Genomic DNA, 19,730 nt, shown 5'->3' on the forward strand with positions numbered 1-19,730 from the left:
TGCATCTGAAATGTAGCTGATTGAACCTTGTGGTGCGATCCCAATCAGATATTTGGCAGAATGATATTTTTTATAGTTGGAATAAACTTGGATCTGATTGGTTTGGCCCGAGGGTTTCTGTGCTTCAAGTTCAAAACAGTCAACAATAACAGCAACTTTATCTTTAAAGTTTTCTTTAAAGCACATAGGCATAGACAGTTTCAGAGCTTCTCTTGAAGGCCAGTGCAACAAAAAAGACAACCGTGCTACAAGTACATCAAGAGTTCTATGAAAACTCCTTTGCACAGTTGACACGGATACTTTCAGCTGATACCCTATATCCTGGAATTGGTAGTTCAGTCTGATCTTAATTAAACACAGCAAAAACTCTTGCTCTTTGGACAGTGACTGTGTTTCATTAGACATGTATGGCTCTACCGTTCTGAAAATAAGGTCCATTACTGCCAATGAAGGAAGTCCCGTGTAGAATGGAACTTTAGCTTCATCTTCAACATACACCTGTCTTTCATAAATAGAACAATGTTGTCTGTTTTTAACTGAATCAAGAAGTCTGGTCTCAGAGTCCTGCATGATTGCATCCATATTTAGTCCAGTCAAATCTGTTTGAGTGTTCTGATCATTTGAATATGAATCTTCTATGCCACCATGTAAACTTTCTTCGCAAGCACTTGAGCAACCAAAATCTGTTTGAGTGTTCTGATCATTTGAACATGAATCTTCTATGTCACCATGTAAACTTTCTTCCCAAGCACTTGAGCAACCAAAAACACTTTCACATATTTTTTCTTCCTGGCTTGTCTCACTGCTGATTGATTTTCGCTTCTTGCTTGCAGTATGTAGAGTATGCATTACTTCTTTTGCGAGACACAAGCCTTGAATACCTGTTTTTCGAAGTCTCAGCTTCTGAGCAAGTACTTGATCGCTCATGTCCCAAGTGTAGAGTGGGAAGCCACGAAGGGCTGTTCCGAAAATTCACATATGCTGGCTTTCCTAGACACAAGAATAAAACAACCCATGAATTACATCTTTGTGATATTAACTACAAAAAAATAATAATCAGCACTGAAACAAAATAAACCAAATACACGTCTAAAAAGAAAAATAATGAAGTAGAAATAACATTTTTTATCCTCTCTCTCTATAGCTATAGTTTATTAGTCGTGGTCATGCATAATGAAAGTCTTGTTTTGATGTTCACTCAAATCACGTGAACTGTCACCAACCTACAATGAAGAGAATATTTATCACAATGTGTACAACATGCAGAACAATGTTAAATACTTTAGCAATTTGGAAAAAGTCTGGTTTCTTACCGCCAACAAAGTGTTTCGAACAGATAACTATTTTGTTCCACTTCTCTTCTGTTGTAATATCCTCTCGTAAAGCAGACGACGTCGTTCTTCTGTAAGTTTTCTTGTTTCGTCGCCTTGGTTCAAAATAATTTTGGGTATCTTATGAAAAGATACATCTAGAGGAACATTTCGTTTACTGCAGGGCTTGTTTCCGCATCCTTTTATACCGCAGACGACCATGATAACCGATCAGTTGCCAGCAAAGCTTCCGTAACCACTGCTTAGTAGGGAAAGAAAAATGGCCGCTGAAGCAGCTCGCAAAAACTGATGACGTCACGTGAAAACCACCCATTCTTCTCCCAAACCAAGATACATGGAGGTTGAATAACAAGAATATCTACATGATGATGGCAGCGAGTTCGAGAGACACAAACAAGGAACAAACGGTCTTGTTAACGATAAAAAAAAATGTGTATGAATGCCTTAGCAAGAATAATACAAGATGCTATATTTGTTATACCCTTTGAGTGGTTGAGATGATGAGGAGGAGGATGACGCTGTCTTGTCACCATGCTGTGATGTGATGTCCAGAGTTCAAATCTCTTCTTGTCTATATCTGGATGCGACACCTGTTTACATGGCTTGTTCGAGAAGGGTGCTCCCAATACTCTTGTCTCTTCTCCTTTTATCACTAATCTCATATGAGAACGAGGAAAACACTTTCTACCTCATAAACCAAACAACCAGCCAACCATCCAGAACGTACTACTCCAACGTCATCTAGCAACCGACAGTTTGAACAGTCATGCACACGTCTGTAGACAGCATCTACCATCTAAGACATCAACGAAGTGTCGGGCTTCCAGAACATAAATGTATTTTGCTGCAATTTTATGTAAGTCTATGTTGTATAGGGATAGAAAAATTCACATAAATTTCGGGATGGTAACACAAAGATGGGAGAGAACTCTTTTATTAGGAACATTTTGGTATTAGTTGTATCCCTTAGACAACTGATAAATGGAAATGTTTTAAGCGCAAAGTGGTGTAATAAGCATTATATAATTGTTAGAAACGTTATTGTGTTATTCTGAGTACTAGTAAAATATTTTTTTAAATAAAGACATATACATAAGTTCTTTGCCTTGCCTTCTCTTTTTAGTCCGCAAGAAAAAACTTTGTACGACAAAGTGCAGAGGTAATAAATCGTGTACCTTGTTTCTGTCGTATTTTACTCATTTTTAATCTAGCAGGGAAAAAACCCACAGCAAATCCAAATCGTAATCCAAACCTAATCCTTTTTTAAAATCAAAGGTATCCAGATTTTTGGTATCTAAGTAAAGCTTTGTCTCCCCTAGATGACGAAATTGTCTATTTTTAGGTCATTTACTCCCGCGCGTAAAAAGACTAGAACTATATAGTTAATAGATGATAATGGTGTCAAGAGACGACTTTGTCGGCTTCTTCGATGTTCATATGATCATAGATGGTGACTGTGAGATTGTGGCACCATAACACACTTGTTTTATTTTCATCAAGCCACGAGCATCATCCAGACACGCACCCAGTCATCCAGTCAAACTGCTGGCGAGACAGATAACAGTGATGGCCACTGGGGCACATTTTGGTTCTTCTCATCGCTTAATGCCAAGCAAACCCAAGACCATAATTTCCGTGTCGTTTTCCGTACCAGGTACATAATATTGTCCCCCAGACGGCGTCTTCAGAGACGATTTAAAACTTTTCTGTATCTGTTGTCACCGGTCACAGACAGTCGCCAATTTTGCAGCAGGCTTTGTGGAAACGGTCCATTTCTGCACAGGGATTTTTTCACTGTCCGAAAGAATCCTTACGGGATATTTATCTCTCTTTTGTTTTTCCCTCACCTCTGCCGTTTAGGCAGTCAGCTGCAAGACAATCCTTAAGTGGCGCAGCAGCCTTGGCCCGGCTAGCCACTTTATCAGGCTCGACGAATCGATCAAGTCTAACCCTCGACTGCAACACGCCATCTGGAAGGTCTACCAATGCCCTATATTCTAACGGGTCCTTCCCCTCCGCTTTTCCTCCTTTCCATCCGGGTGACCCCAGCGTCTGGCGTGCTGACACATTCGACACACGATGGGACCGCTGTCTGTCAATGCAAGCATCGAGCTGGTATCAACCGAGGGTAATGGCGGATTTTGGAAGCAGTTATTTTCTTGACCAGAACACTAATAGCTAAATAAATGTGGCGGTGGATGGGGTAATCTAACCGCTTAAAATTAGGTACTTCTGCTAGCGGTGGTGTGGAAATTTCAGCAACTTTCTCGAAACTTCCAACTTTATCGCAGTTTGTGTGCTGTGATCTCTCCGTCCAGACGAGAGTTCACAAATCTAGTTTCCCCGAGGTTGACCTTAATCAATCACGACCTTTCTGCTTTAAGGGGAACATTTTGTTGTCGAATGAAACGAAATTAATATTTTTGTTACCTAAAATTTTCTCAGTGAGTAATATTTTGGCAGAGGAAATAAACTAGACTTTTCTTGAATTTTTTTTACGTTGCTTTAAATGTTTTTAAAATACCTATTCTGTGTTCCTGCGCATTTATGACCTCAGGACGAGGTTGCCCTCTGTTGTTTCAGTGAACGGTGGCGTATGTGAATTACTGTGATTGTATGGGGTTCTGGCAAAAACTCTTCGTTCTTTGTGTTATTCAGAATGACAAAACCATGGCCACTCTGAAGACTAGAATATACATACTTTTCTATTTTTATTGTGAATTTTTCTTCAGATGCGCCTAAAAGTTAGCATTTTGCCTTGTCACATTTGATCGTTTTAGTCTGGTCTCGTCTCTTTTGGTGGGGATTGTGGTTTTCCACTTACCTGGAAATATTTTTCGAAAGTGCAGTAAATAGCCCAGAATCCTTATCTCTTCAGTGACCCCCTTTTCTTTCTCTGCCTGCAGGTTTTTACTATCTGTACAAAGCTTGGAGGTCGAAAAGCTCGTCACCAATGCCACCACGGCCAACCCTCCCTAAACCAAGCAGCCAGGCTGAGCTCCCTTCAGACCGGTTACTACGAGACAGTTCGAGACCCAAAGCCATTAGTGCTGCCCCCCAAGCAGCAATTCCACCATTTACAGACGACATTTTCATGGGAACCTTGCAGACCATGATAATCTGCTCACCACTACAAACCAACGGTCGCGTCCAACTCTGACCTTTGGCCCTTTGATGGAGACAAGTTCCAGCCAGACAAGCTGTACTGACCGTAACTCTCTTTGCCTGCTGCAAAATGTGTCACTTCCTGTCTTTTGGTGGAGGTAAGTGGTAAAGAGGTCCATGAGATTACGCCCAGGGCAAGTTTCCGGAACCTGAGCTCGTCTTTCCTCTTAAAAAGAAGAATTGCTTGCAGTCAATTTAGTACCATCGTAAGGGCCATCTCGGTGGCTACACAAGGAGGTGGGGGTGGAACCGGTGGTCCCCTAATATTCCTAGTTTTGAAGACGGAAACTGCAAGGGTCGTTTGTGCTTTTGTGTGTAAAACTCCGGATAAAGTCTATAATCCTTTGCCGTATATTCTCGTCCTCTAATGACTATAAACAAGATTATAGCTGATTACATAAGGAGCTTAAAGCACTAATAAATAAGAAATAATTTTAGGAGTAATTGTTTCTTTATGAGAACAGTAGATGCAAATGTGGGACAAAGAGAAAATCAACAAAAAGACGAGCATTTGTGTGGATTAATTTTTGCAGCGAAGCTCAGCTAATGATAATGATACTCTAGCGACTCAGTGCTGATGAGCACTTGGGGGAAATGATCAGAGTAAGAAAGTGTGTGATTTACACTTTAAATGACTGATTTACTGACTAACCAACTTGTGTTGCAAGGTTTTAGCATAGCCAGCGCTTCAGCAAAGTCGCTTCCTGGTCATGCGCCCTTACGCAAAGCGGAAGTGACGAAACTCAGGCAGGCGTCAACTCATGTGACAGCCGCGCAAATGCATGTCTTCCGTTTGCGAATACAACTTGTAATTCGTCATGAAGAAGACTCTCCTCGGGGTGTGGAGAGACAGGGTAATTTGCTAATCGTCAACAGATTCATTTTCCTCATTAGTTCCCTTCTAGTTCTAAGGTTGCAGCAGACACAAGTCTCCCAGACTTCCCGAGAGACTGGCCTTGACACCAGAGTGACGTAACGGACCCATGTCAGGCCCCTGCAGACGACAGCGACTCTCAAAAACTTGTGCTAATGAATGTTGTGGGACCAAGATTATGCAGCCGAGAGAAACCACACGCCTAGGACACGACCGAGGCAAGACTTTTCTGTTCCCTACTGATTCGATCAGTTTTGTGACCTCCAGGGTCAACAACGGTAAACAGGGTCTGTGCATGGCGGGATCCTCAAGGTGGGGGCATCGATATATGGAACTCTGAGCTTGGAGGATATATATTGAAATGTGATAAGTCCACTCAAAGCACAGGACGCATAAAGAATAATTTACTTGTAAAGGAAAAAAAAAGACTTACTGTGTCCTGAATTTCATTCTCTCTTCTCTCTAACCACCTTCCTTCAGGATGCCCGTTTTGATCTCTCCACTCTTCATTATTTTTAACTGAGTTTAATTTAATATTAAAAAATTATGTCAAGTCATTGCATTTTCTGTTTCGCTTGAAATGTTATGTTATCATGACACAAACCCTTGGTTTTTGAATAAAAATTGTCTTTATTTGCAGAATAGCGGATGAATAGCTGCGCGGAATGTAGCAGAGAGAAGAGAACCTAAGTCCCAGCAAGACATTCCAGTCATGAATAGTAACAGAAACGTTAGAACCCACAGAGATAATAGCTTGGCGGTCTGTAACATTCCCCACAACGTGGGCAGCCATGAACGTAAAGCAAACGTCAGCCCAGAAGACATCAGACAAGACAGTAGCCCCGGCGTCAGACAAGACGATCTGAAGGACGTATCACCCTCATGACCATGCAGGATTTGTTCTTGCTTCGGTGTTGAATCTGAACTGCCAGCATAATCAATTATAACAACTTCCCCACCCTGTTGACAAGTTCAACAAAACTTCAGGCTGGCTCCCTACAATGTTACAGAAATGCTTTCAGATATAACTGGTTCGAGAGCCACGAAAACATCTCTGTACTTTTAGGATAGAGTTGGCAGAGACCGTTACAACTCTCCCATGATGGACAGGACTTCAGCAAAGTACAGTAACTCAGGATGGATGGGACAGGGGTAGGGACAATGGCGGAGAATGAAGTGTAAATAAACCGCTAACCCAGGCGGGTCTTGTATGAGGAAATATACCAGACGACCAGACCTAGTCTGCCGTTGACAGATGCCCAGAGCTAACAGACAATTGACGCTAGGGAAACGGCGACAACTCCCCCACCCCTCACACACACACACAAAGTACAGTGTATCAGTATGTGTGTTCTGATGGTCTCCCATTACCCTTTCTTAGTGGGGTGAAAATTTGTTTCTAGTGACTGGGTAAAGCAAGCACAAAAAAGAGATCAGCAACGTGTACATTGTACGTGGATACTCTCACGTTGTGAACCCACAGCAGCTGGAAGAGCTGAGAGCATAAGATAAATGGGCGTCACTGTGTACAAGCGTGACGTCATGATTTTCATCTTTTCCGTGCATGGTGTATTTTGAAGGCGTGTATCCTTAGAATGTAAGGGAATCTGCACCCAAGACAGTAAAAAAATCTTGAGCTAATCATTAGAAAAAAATGTTTGCATCTATCTAGACCTTGAAGTATTCACACAAAATAAACATTTTCAAGACCGTTTTCTTCTTTATTTGTTCTTTCTTCTAGTTCAGCTTCGCGCTCCTTATTCCTTTCTATCGCCTTTATTTACCTGTCATTTTGACAACGTTGTGTCTATTTAAGAGCCTGACAAACTTGTCTGCTGCTGATAAGACCAAGCAATATCCTGTCATTGTCATAAGTCACGGGGACAAAAACAAGAAAAGATGGCGTCCTTTTATGTCTCTCCCTTCCTGGCTTCCACTCTGAGTCTCTAATCATCCCAAAGAGAGGCAATAACCATGTCGTGCTGCCGATGACCGGTAGTAGAGAACAAACAGCGAGTACAACCTTCAAAAGAGGGGGATGGGGGAACAAGAGAAGAGAAGGATGTTTCTCCTTCACTGCCACCGCCGAGAGGCATTGATAAATCCTGGCCTTCAAAGAGCCGCGGTCCTCAGTTCCTAGACCCAGAATAGCTCGTCCTACATTTGGAGAGACCATCAGCCAAGCCGCCTTTTACCGCCTGCATTTCTTAATCTCAGACTTGCGACTATTGTTCCTCTCCAGTGAGGCAAAAAAGAAGAGTTGGCATTTCTTTGACAGCAGCTTTCTTGTGGCCGGTCTGTGTTGGACTCAGGTGAGACTGAGAAGTCTTCGTGTCTGTATGGAACGTTTGGCATCAGAGAAAGTTCTTATGTGGATCCGCACACACTCCAGGTCTGGTACTGCAGATTTACATAAAAAAGCACTTGACTGTTCTTATTACAATGATGTTAATATGGTCTTTTCTCTTTACGATTATCATTACTATCGTCGTCGTTGTTGTTGTTGTCGTTGTCGTCATCATCATCAGTGTCACTCATATTTGTGGCGTGCGTCATAGAAGGCTCGGTAGCCTGGTGGTTAATTCTTTCGACTACAAAGCAGAAGGCCGCTGGCTCAAGGATGCTTGACCGTGCTTCTGAAGGTCCTACCAGGGGAGATAACAGCGCTCCGGCTTCCCTGTCACTCGCTGCACGGGTTACCTCTCATGTTCAGTGCTGTGGGGTTAGTGGTTCTCTATCTTGACCTTCACAAAGCTGCAGCACAATAAGGATAAGACACCCACTTCAGTAACCTGTAACATTTCCATGACAAATAATTTGTGCAAAAAACAATCCGTGGAGTGCTTTCCCTTCCTCTGCTTTTTCCACTGGACGCTCGTTAGTTCGTTTTCCTGAAATCAGTTCTGAGGCCCCCTGCTGGAGGCTGGAGAGCACTTTTACACTTAAAAAAAAAACTATCTTCTGTAGAGGTTTAAACGAATCTGGGTGTATGTGTGGGAGTGAGTACATAATACATATGCAAGAGAGTGTGTACGTGAGAGAGTTTATACATACCAGATGCGTGGGCACAACGTACTGTACTGTGTGTGCGTGTTTGTGTGTGCGTACGCGCGTGTGTCGGTGAATGAGTATAAATCCGTATGAGTGTGTGCATGTCCCACATATTGTACAGTGTGTTTGTGTGTGCATGTGGATATATAATACATATTGTACAGCGCCTGTGTATTTTAACTGTATTTGTGCGTGGTTGCCCGCCCGGAAGGCAGTGTGTAAAAGAAATTTCAGGTGCAGCCCCATTCCTTTCATGTTCTGAGATTTTCACCTTTCATCTTTGATGTTTTTTATTTTTTATTTATTTATTTTTTTGTTTTGTTACTTTCAGTTCTACTTCTCTCTTCTCTCTCTTTCTCTTCTTTCTCGTGGGATGGGAAGTTGTTTTTATTAACTAGAAAATTGTTTCTTAATCAATAAAATATATTTCTTCAGAATTAGAGATAACGAAATACTTAATGGAAATATTTAGTTTTGACTTGTGATTAAAGCCATATTTTCTGTGGTGGAAGTGAAAATCCTTCATTTAAACTTTCTGTGAATTTTTTTTTTTTTTTTTTTGGACAAGTGTTTTTATTCCTTTTTGTGAAATATGAAGTTTCAAGATATTGTTATTTGGTCTCATTTCTTGTTTCGCTTTTGAACTTTCTTCTTTGAAACTCTTAAGCTGCATTTACTGAAGTAGTCCGTAAATGAAAAGATCTTCCTTTAATTTTTGCAGAAATGTCAACATCACTTATCTATTGACCTGTATTAATTTTTTTCTCTCTTACACAGATGATGTCAAGAACTGTGTACAGCGGTCTTTATATAATTTTGTTTTTCTCTTCATTGCAGCTCATAATATCCCCTCCTCCACCACACCTCCCAGCTGCCTGCCCCTCTCTCTCTCTCTCACACCTTTGGTATTTGTTGAAGCAGCAATGAAATATGTTCTCCAATACCCAGGAGAAAAAAATGAAGCCAGCGTAAGAGCAGTGCGCGGGTTGGGAAGATGATTTTATTCTCTATAATCTGTTCTTAATCAAAAATGTGTCTTGTAATATTAATGGCTGTTTAATCACAGATATTAGTGACATTACTGAAGACTTGCGAAATACTGTCCGAAGTTTTAGTCGAATCTCTATTTGACAGTTTCCTTGAGTCAATACTTTGACGGATATGTTTTTAGGAGGCGGCGGGGAGCAGAGAGGAGTGTGACTGAGGACACAAAGATTATTTTCTAAAGCTTCCGGCAACTTAAGACTGACAAATCAGCAAGGCATGAGTCTCTACAACTGCTGTTGTGAAAGCAAAATGGCTGACATGGAAAGGGAGACAACCATGTTCTAGAGGTTCCAACTCTACCAGGTAGGCTAGATAACAGAACCGACAAGAAAGACGAAACGTTAGTTTTTCTGGCTAGAACCGACCTTCTGAGATGATATTCAAAGGTCAAAGCCTCAGCCGCGATAATAATGTAATTGGAGAATACTCTTGTGGTAAATTAGTAGGATGATAAAAATATCTATATGTATAGATAATGTGTGCGCAGTAGGATGTGTAAAGCTAGAATAATATGTGCATAGTATTCCATGGTATATAAATAGTTAAACGAATGCTGAGTGCTTGGCAAGGAAGATGTTGTCTTGAAAAAGGGAGATGAGTGTGCATAATAAAGTGAGTGTGTGTGCATGTTAAAAAAAACAGTAGTAAGAACAAGAAAACACGTTAACATGAACTGGACACGGCAGTAATACAGAAATGCACGATGCAGGATAAAATCTATACACATGACACAAACAAATTGTGAGGGGTTCATATCTGACCAGGGAATATCTACAGCTAGGAAAGTTTGTGGCGCACCCACGTGACTCATATCACCCCGGGAAAGTTTGTGGCGTACTCGTCCAGCAAGTGGTCAATGTCCGAGACCTTTTCCAGTCCCAGGGGCACCAAGCTGATCAGCCCCATGAACAGGGTTCTCTCTCTGGGAAGAACCTTCCCTTCCCAGCCCTTGAAGGTCGCCTCTTTCAGGGCGGTGCTTGGTTTGAGCAGACGTTGCATCTCCGCGCATGTGCTCTTCATAGCTCGCTTCCACTCCTGCTGCTTCTCGGTCTCGCAGCGCGCGGGAATGAGCGAGAGGGGAAAGAGGACGTGGTCCTGTATCTGCTCCAGCAAGACCCGCAAGAAGTCCAGCGTGGACAGGTAGTTGCGCACGTGCTCCATGCCGGCACTGCCCGTTCCCATGGCGACCGTCATGGTCGTCTGGAACTCTTTGAGGTTGGGCAGGCTGTCCATGCGCTGGGGAAGCGAGCGCTTGACCACCAACAGGAACTCGCTGAGGTGCTGGTCAAAGGTCGCCTCCAGGTCGTGCAGCTTCTGCACGTCGCCGGCCAGATGATCGCGCTGGTAGCGGCGCACGGTCTGCAGCAGCTCAACGTCTCGTGCTGCAAAAAAAAATATATATTTATCAAATAGGTCCATCTTCTCCACTCACCCCTCGAATCGTCGTCTGCTTATCTACCCTTTCTACCGATGTATCTATCTGCTTTCCGTGTCACTCATATAATATCCCCTTTATGGATGATGGATGATGGATGATGATGATGATGATGATGCATCATTAAGAAAAGAGATACTGCTCACGCCGTGTGTGAATGTCGATCTTGACGCCATTGATATGTGTCATCTCCGTGACACAAGCGTCGACCTCATCTTGCCATAGGCGCACGCGCAGTGTCAGCTTCCTGACCTTCATGGTCTTGAGCAGCGCCTTGTCCACCACAATGGCCTGGAACATCGGCGACACCTGCTGCTTGGTGAACAGCGCTTGCATGTCCTTGATGGCAGCCAGGCTGTCGAAACAGACGGCCAGAACGCCTCCTGACACACACACATATACAGAGAGCATTAGAGCTCGCTCATAAACACTTGGCAACGAATTTACCCTCGTTTCATGAATACGGTCCCTGACTGGTCTCGCAGTCAATCAAGTCACCAGCCAAGTCAACTACGAACCTCTTCGGAACTCTTCCAGAATGATGCCATCGAAGTAACCCCTTTTCTCTAACTCTCCCTTGATCCTGACGAGGTCAGCACGCGCCAGGTGGTCGCTGAGCATCTCGTTCATCTCCACGCGCATCAAGTGCTCCGAGCCGTAGGCGTGAGCGTCCTGCGGCACAGCGTCATCCACATCCACATACAACCCCACCTCGCCTGGAACACATGGCAGTCAGCAGCTGACTGAAGCAATCAAACAGTAAAGTAATATATCCACCTACAGTCCACCTCGCCTGGAACACATGGCAGTCACACAGTGGCTGACTGAAGCAATTTTGGTTTGGTACCCTGCATCATCAACGATAAATATTTGAACATTTGTAAACTCTAACGAAAAACTCAATCAAAAAAAAAACAAACAAACAAACAAAAACAATAGAACAATTATATTTTTAAAATGTCAGCGCACTCTCTTTTCTAGAATACAAAATTTAAAGACAAGATCCGACCTGGTTCTTATCTCCCCTCTTAGGGAGTAAAAAATAAAACTATAATTAAGGTCAATCTTACTCCGTGAGACATTAACTTGAAACAGAGCTAATAAATTATTTTTTTCCAAAGCTGTGCTGAATTATATTAGTAAGATAATACAAATAATAATAAAACTCGTGGAACCAATTCCAATATACTGTGACAGATAATAAAGTATTATGTCAATAAAGCAATATTTGTTACGTTTGCTAAACAGATCTTCATGTTTCCATTTACAAATGCATTCAAAATATTCTATTCTGCACAGACTCACACACACTCAGACTCAGAGACGACAGAGGAACAGCCATTGTGACGTCACAATGCTTACCTGGCTTTCTGAGAAAAACTGGGCGAGAGAAGTCTTTCTCCTCCATCACTTCCTCATCCATCACGAAGTCAGTGAGGTCAGAGGCTACTGGCAGTCTCTACTTCGTGGTGCTTGTACACTCAGCGGGAAGTAACTCCTGCCCTCCTCGTAGAATCGTGCTAGTGCTCTCCCCCTCCTGCAGAAGGAATTAAAGTATGTACGACGGACACAAAGCCACAGTCCGTTCATTGATATGGGGCAAACAACGAGAAGTTTGATTACTCACAGCGGCAGACATTAGGCCTGCGACGGTATTCCAGTTAATGAGTGCATTAAGGTAGACACAAAGGGACATAACTCCCACAGGTGTTAACGGCTTTGAACAGTCGCTTTCAGATATGATGGAAGATGGATCACTGTGTTGTGCATAATATGATTGTGTCCATGGTATTCTTGCAGCATACTAAACGGATACGAGAATAATTGTTCTGCGTGTGTGTGATGGCTTTCATTGCAGAATGTTATTCATGGTCACTAGATGGAATAAATTCATCTGATCGTATAGTTAAAAAAACAACAACACACACACACAGAGCAAGATTTCAGCTGCGTTCATTGCAGAAGCCGTCTAATTATAACCACCCCATTGTACAAACTTCATCTCCATTAAGTTGATTGTGCAAATAACAGCGAGTAATGTGCAAATAATGACTAATACGTCACGTTTCTAAATATTCGGAAAAACAGAAGGTAGGGGAAAAAAATGACGATTTACAAATGATGGATTGAAACATAAAAGAGTACTTTATTCGCAAAGAATGGCTCAAAAACCGGAAGAACAAGTGGTCAAAATGTCAGAAGCTTAAAAAAAAGAAATAAAGCGATAAACGAGTGTGTTACAGGGGGAAAAGTGCGATAGTGTGCAGACCCGTTCTCAGTCCCCATGAAGCCAGAAGCATAGGGATTGATTTGGACCCTTGTTACCATATTAATCAAAAGTGCGGGGCCCAATGAAGATGACTCGTCTGCTTGCCCCAAGCACGGCCTGATAGTGATGCTTCCTTGAAACACGGTTTGAATCAAACGATGTCCCATGGACATCCGTAAAGTTGAAAGCACATTGAAGACTGCAGAAGCCACCCGTCTGTGCAAGGCGATCAAAGAACACTCCCGTTAATCGGGGTGCATCGATCGAGAAAGCATCCTGATCCCAGTGCTTCAACGGTGAGCGATAAAGTTCTCCTCCGTCTCCATGACACTCGAGGTGACTCCAAGCCTTTGCTTGGTTACCACTTCTTATAAGCATCTTGTATTTTGCGAGTTTCATTTCCTTGAAATGACGAGAGAGAAAGCATTTTGTTTCTTCTGTTTTTTCCTTTTTCCTCTCTAAACAGTAGATAGAAGGACTGCCAGATACAACTGTGTATACAAAGCTGAGCCACCCTGCTGACAAGTACAATGTCCAAGTATAAACTGACAAAGAAAAGTCCCTCGTTATTCGAAAGTTTGCTGTTCAAAACTCTATTGTCATCCATTGTGGTTGTGCAGGGCTGTGTCAATATTATTGGCGCTAAAACTCGTCTCAAACTCTATTTCTTGTCACCATTTTTATATTTTAAAATAATATTGAGGCCATTGTTTTGCTTTAAACGATTGACACAGGCTCGATGATTTCTTTTCTTCTGCATCCACCCGTACTTGGCAACGAAGTTGTTATCGGACTTCTTAAGGTCTTAAGTGGCAAGCAGCGCCACCTGCTTCAAAATTTTCAGCTCAGTGACGTCATGTTGCGGGTGGAGAGGGTCCTGGTGAGCCAGTGGACAGATCCTCGCTTCTCACAATGCGGTCTCGACTGGTTGTGGGTTCCTATCTCGTTGACTCTTTAGGCTGCTAGATGTTTCCTGTGGGTACACATTACTTATTCAATTCTTGAACTTAAGAGATGTTTCTTCATCTGATTCGAAGAAATACATAGATTTGCTGAACTGAGCCAAGGCCACTGTTACAAATACTCTCCAGTATAGGAGAATAATTTTCTTCTGCTTTGCTAGTGGCAGGTGAGAATGCCGATGTTTGAAGGCTCATATCTTTAAAATTAAGTATAATTATGTACTCATATTTTGGGGCATTGTTATTTTAAATTGAACTTAATCCGATCAGAAAGAAAAAAAAAGTTGCACGTGTTGTCCTTTAAAGCTGCCAGCAACTGTTTCCACCGAAATGGGCGACTTGCCAATAGCCACAACATTATAGAGTTTAATAGTTTCCACTCAACTTTTGAAATGACACCTGAAATCGTTTGTGCCATCTGCGGTCCAGCTGCTCAACCTCAGATGAAGTGTCAGTGGCGTGTGTGTGATGTAGGTGCTCACATGATTATTCTTGATGTAAGTTTGTTGTTTATTTTATATTATATATATATAATTGTCACTTGCCTTCTTTTTTCATTGCTAATATCTTTAACCACTGCATCTTCAAACAAACTTTATTATTACTTTTATTTCTAAATTTTACTTTGTAACTAGAGCACCTACCCATGTTTATTGGGACAAATAAAGTTGATCATTGTCATTGTCATTCTGCCTGAGAAGGGAATATCATTCTCTTACAAATCTGTTGTGTTAATCCCTTGTCAGCTGCCACTGTTTCTGAGCTGACCGCTAGACCACCTCTGACTTTTCACCCCAAAGTATTGAAGGTAACAGAAGCCACATACACAGTCCGGGTGGCACTTGAAGAGCGCTCATCGAGAATAAGGAACCTCGAGGTGTTCACCTTTCCCATACGCCCAACTACACTCTCCTCGTAAGAACAACATTACCATTATAAGTCAAGCTTAGCTCAACACTCACCTGAGACAAACAAGGGCGTGCAGTCTACGTCAGCACACAATAAACCCTCGCTTCTATTCTGGAACTGGACAAAAGAAATCTTTCGTTTTTCAATGAGGCGGGTGAGTGGTGGCCTCGGGATTTCAATACTGAGAACTGAAAGCACCTTTTGTGTTCTCGACTTTAAAATGTCCTGCTGTAGCTTTTCACGTTTAATATACTCATTATTTTGAGTGGAAAGACTGATATCATTTATTGTTTATATATAAATAAATTTATATATATTTATATATATTAATTTATACATATATTCTCCCATGCTCCATTAAGTTGTTAACCCCATTTGACTATGTTCCAAAAGCATAGATCAATAAAACGTATCTATCATATTAAGTTTATGAAACAACAACATGCTGTGCCATTTAATTTCAGTATTAAGAGTTGCTCAAGTATTTAAATGATTAATTATCTTTTTTATATGGATAATGTATTCAGGCCGACCTTCTCTGTGCGTCTCGGGTGTAAAGTTCGTCTGAAGTTGATCAGAATCTTGATCGTGACAAGACACGCCTTTGACTGTTTACCTGAGGTATGTGACAATGCCTACCTGACTTTTCTAGAGCAGTCTAAAGCATGTCTCACACGGTGCGACTGGGTCGAATGAAACAGTCTTATTTTCTTTTTTAAGTCACGTTAAGTCTGGTTTATCTTTATTTCTTGAGGAATTATTTGTGGATTGCGGAAGTTATCATTGCATCATTTGATCTTGGAACACTTTCAGTGAAATGAAGGAGCTCCTAGTCCTGGTCAAGAAAACTCGTTTCCGCTAACCCTTGCTCTACTCCTGGGACTTGCATGCTGTTTGACTCGTCCAGGCATCCCTCACCATTGTGCTGTTTATTTAAGAGAATCTGTTGCCTATTGAGATCCAAAGCAAGAGAATTTTAAGCGAAATAAACCGATGAAGTCCACCCTTCAAAAGATGTGGACGCTCACGATACACGTGCGGTGTCGTGTTGGCTCAAAGACATGGCACCCCACCTCCAGTGTTTAACCAGGGAATTTGTCTTCCCCCAACTAACTCCTAGAGTGTTTTCTCTGTGTACATTCAAAGGCTTTAACGGTGTTTTGGCAGCTGGAAGCACTATGTCCCCCAAATGAACTTACACTGGGGTATCAATAAGCATTAAAAGTCAACTTTTCCCTTCTTATATTCTGTAATTCCTCCTTTCTTAAGACAGATTTGTGAAAAAATACATCCCCGATCATTTTTCTCGTTTGGAAGCCACAAAAACACCCTCGCTGAGCACTTTGTTGTCTTGGGGTTGACACCTCAGCTTATGTTTCGCCCCAAAAACGTCTTCCCATTCGAGCTGCTATTTATGATACGAATAACCGATGTTATAAACCTTCCCGAACCTTTCATCGAGCACATATTAGAAGAAGCTTATTAACAAACTCCTCCTTGATTTACTCTGGTTGGCTTACCACAAGGGCTTCTCTGCTGTCAGCCGATGGAAGACAAATGGCTGCTTAAACAAACACATCCTTCCTTCTATGAGTTGACCCGTCGAGCAAGCTGGTCAAGTTTTTGAACACCAACTCAGCAGCTAAGGTTATTTCACGGCCAAACCCTGTAAACAAGTGCCACAGTCGGAGAAAACAGATGAATGGACCGGTATCGAGATCCCAAACCACTACCAACATGCTCTTCGTGATCGGGCAGACAGACACTCTGCCATTGTTCTAGACTACTGACCAACTTCATACAAACTGGAGATCGACAGAAAGAACTCTCTAGGAACAGAAGACAAGACTCACAAGACATCAGTTCATTGCAACTTTATGTCGACATTTTACTCTCGTGAGTCGAGGGTATATGATCCATAACTACGGGTACCTTTGAGGGAAGTAACCGGCGAAAGGTGGTGTTGGCGAGATAACGAGTTGAGACCACAGAGATCATAGGAGTCTGTGGTTGAGACGGAACTCCGCTTACCTTCGTTGTTAACTTTCAACAACCGCTGGTCTTTGAGAATCATTCAACTGTTTCAAACAGCGCCCGTAGCTCCAGATATTGGAACTCAGGTAAACACCTGAAGACGAAACCTTCGCTTGCTGTACAGGTGAGGCGCATTCTTGAAGGACAGCCACGCACACTCCCCGCACTGTCTCCTTTGTTCATTATGAAGCCAAACAAACGAAACAAGTTCTTGGCTCGATTACACACCTTGTCTCGCGAGATTGCCCTCTCAAGATTGAATCTTCGCGACGATAACTCTCCTGTTTAAACCTGTTGCTTGCCTTCAAAGTGTTTCACACACACACACACAAAGCGCCGATGGATTAGGATATAGATATAAAGACACGAACCACTCCACCAACAGCCCCTACTCCCTCCCTCATAAAAACCCGATTTTGGTCACTCCCTCTCTCACACGCCCATACTAACAGCAAAAGTTGGGCTATTATGAGAAGTTCTTGTAATTTTTTGCTTGAATTCCGCCAGCTTTATCCGATCCCTCCAACCGTCAAACGCGCAGACAATAGCAGGACTGGATAAAGCCATCCTTTGATCCTTTGCACTTTTTTACTTTATAGGAGTGTGTCAATGCGCGAGTGTGTTTGCCTGTACGTACAGATATATAACAAAATACATGAATCGATAATATATCCAACACACACGTGCGTACACACGTATAAAGTTACATATAAGTCATGCACGCATGTTTACATAAACACAATGGTGAATGTTTATACAGGTAAATCCCGACTTACCGCTCTACTGGGAACTGGGAATGCATGGCTGGCGCCGAGATAAAACATGGCGAGCGGTGGAGAGGTCTTTTGCTGCGAGTTATTGGCAACGTTTATGGAAATCACTTTTTAATGAAGTGGGGCTCGCAAGGGACGGCACCTGGGTCATGTGGGGAGAAATCGAAATGTGCTGGGCCCCCCACCTACAGAGACCCGCTGCCTCGGAGGAAATACCTGGGAGGGAGCTGTGTACTTTCGGTCCCTGTCGCAAGATCCTTCATACTCTCTAACAGAGAGTGATCCTGTTACCAGTTAACCTTCGGAAATTCATTCCCTGGCATGAAGACACATGCAAATTTTCAGGAAGCCTGACCCAAGTCGCAAGAAAGTGTCTTCTGTTGTTTTAATCAGAGAGTAAACCTACCCCCACCTTCTCTCTCTCTTGTACTTTATACTTTAGGTCATCGACATATTCTCAGCACTAAATTCAGATCAAATAATCTTATTTTTACATTTAGTTGTGATGTGCGGAAAATACTGGATATAGCAGCATAGTCCAGGTAAGGTAAAGTCCCTGATACGACATCGAAACAATCACCTGTGAACTAACAGAAGGGTTACGGCTGTCAGACTTTGATGACAGGTCTCATCGTTGAATTTTCTTATATATTTATATTTTTGTTTTGTGTTGTTGAAACTCGATATGACACTGACATGAGACTGAACAATGACAATGATAAACTGGGACAAGCGCTGTGTTGTTTTGATAGCTTTGCTGTCTTAGCTTCTTGGCGTCTGTTTAAAAGAGAAACTTGCTTAACCAAGTTAAACTTAGCAGTATACAACACATCAAAGCTATACCCCGCCACAGGAACTCCCTTGCCGCTAGGTCACACACCTGTGCTACCTACCTACCAAAATGCGGACATATACTCACTGCGTTACTCCTGTCGTCCCTGCACGAACTGTATACCCCGGGTGTCGTCTGGAGTGCACGGGGAGAGCTCCGCCAGCTGTTATGAACACGCGACAATCCGTCCCTGCACTCTTCTACACCCATCTACCCGGCCTGAAATCGCATGCCACCCGGAATTATCCTATCGATACGCTGTCACGAGCCTGGGGAGTTTTGCAAGCGAGTGTATGGTGTTCCATAACGGCCAAAAACAGCAACCGGCGTGGCTATGACTATGGCCTGACTGAGCTATTCGAAGAAACAGAAAAACATGATCTTCGGTTTACATATTTAATGAGTTGCAGTGTTTATCAGCACTTAGGACGACCTGCAGCTCTGAAAGACAAGAACGGTCCTTAAGAAAGAAAAAAAAAAGCGGGTGGGAATATAACGCTATCGACTTTTGTCCGAGCATACGATCCTTTGTAATCAGACGACCGCAGGTCCCGTTTCTTTCTAAATTTGTTGCAAGTTCCGGAGATTCCTCTCATATGATCGATAGCTCCTGTTTTGAAAGTCTGGTTAGTCTCTTTCTTGCCTCCTTTGCTTACTCGATGAGCTATTTTCGCGTGTTTTTTCGGTGCATTTTTAAAATATAAAAGTACTCTTTCGCTCCAAAAAGTTTGATGATTGTATGAAACTTTCTTTTTCAAATTGGTCAACTAAAGATAAGTACAAGATGGTGTTTTCTAAAGTCTGTCTACATTTTGTGAAATTTGAGTGAATTGTCCCTTCCATTCTAGTTAGACAAGCCCCAGAACATTTCTATGGTTGAAGGTGGGGCTGGGGTCCCGAATATTCTCAGCTTCACCTCATAAAAATGTGATCTCAGCTCACCCTTTGGCTGTGACCGTAAGCAAACATACATTCCTAGTGTTCAGATTTTTCTAAAATCTTTGTGATTCGGTTTGTTTGTTGGCATATATCTCGAGAACTAAATGGA

General features: G+C 42.4%; 2 protein-coding genes across 5 annotated transcripts in view; one reads left to right on the forward strand and one right to left on the reverse strand.

Annotated features, from left to right (window-relative positions):
- LOC112562717 (nociceptin receptor-like) overlaps nucleotides 1-5,703 on the forward strand; it is a 69,550-nt gene extending 63,847 nt beyond the window's left edge. Inside the window, exon 2 of the transcript XR_003098913.1 lies at nucleotides 4,238-5,703. The gene's annotated coding sequence lies outside the window, so the exon portion shown is untranslated. The remainder of the gene's footprint in view (nucleotides 1-4,237) is intronic.
- Nucleotides 5,704-9,403: 3,700 nt separating this feature from the next.
- Nucleotides 9,404-19,095, reverse strand: LOC112562997. 4 transcript variants are annotated; one of them, XM_025236669.1, is made up of 6 exons: nucleotides 18,770-19,095; nucleotides 15,097-15,154; nucleotides 12,266-12,440; nucleotides 11,422-11,619; nucleotides 11,050-11,286; nucleotides 9,404-10,850 (listed from the first exon to the last, which is right to left on the reverse strand). In XM_025236669.1, the coding sequence occupies exons 3-6, from the start codon at nucleotides 12,324-12,326 to the stop codon at nucleotides 10,276-10,278; spliced, it is 1,071 nt and encodes a 356-aa protein (XP_025092454.1). In that variant the 5' UTR covers nucleotides 12,327-12,440; nucleotides 15,097-15,154; nucleotides 18,770-19,095; the 3' UTR covers nucleotides 9,404-10,275. The 4 variants fall into 4 exon arrangements, with proteins under 4 accessions (XP_025092454.1, XP_025092455.1, XP_025092453.1 ...); XM_025236670.1 differs by having other exon boundaries at nucleotides 15,097-15,160; XM_025236668.1 differs by lacking the exon at nucleotides 15,097-15,154.
- Between the last annotated feature and the right edge of the window lie 635 nt (nucleotides 19,096-19,730).

This window comes from Pomacea canaliculata, linkage group LG4, assembly GCF_003073045.1.
Source record: "Pomacea canaliculata isolate SZHN2017 linkage group LG4, ASM307304v1, whole genome shotgun sequence".
Classification (NCBI taxonomy): Eukaryota; Metazoa; Mollusca; class Gastropoda; order Architaenioglossa; family Ampullariidae; genus Pomacea; species Pomacea canaliculata.

Coding starts and splice junctions, on each gene's coding strand:
- LOC112562997 (XM_025236668.1), bottom strand. CDS start 12,326: ATGGATGAGGAAGTGATGGAGGAGAAAGACTTCTCTCGCCCAGTTTTT. Junction 11,287..11,421: donor TCTGGAAGAGTTCCGAAGAG/GTTCGTAGTTGA, acceptor TGTGTGTGTCAG/GAGGCGTTCTGGCCGTCTGT. Junction 10,851..11,049: donor GATCGACATTCACACACGGC/GTGAGCAGTATC, acceptor TTTTTTTTGCAG/CACGAGACGTTGAGCTGCTG.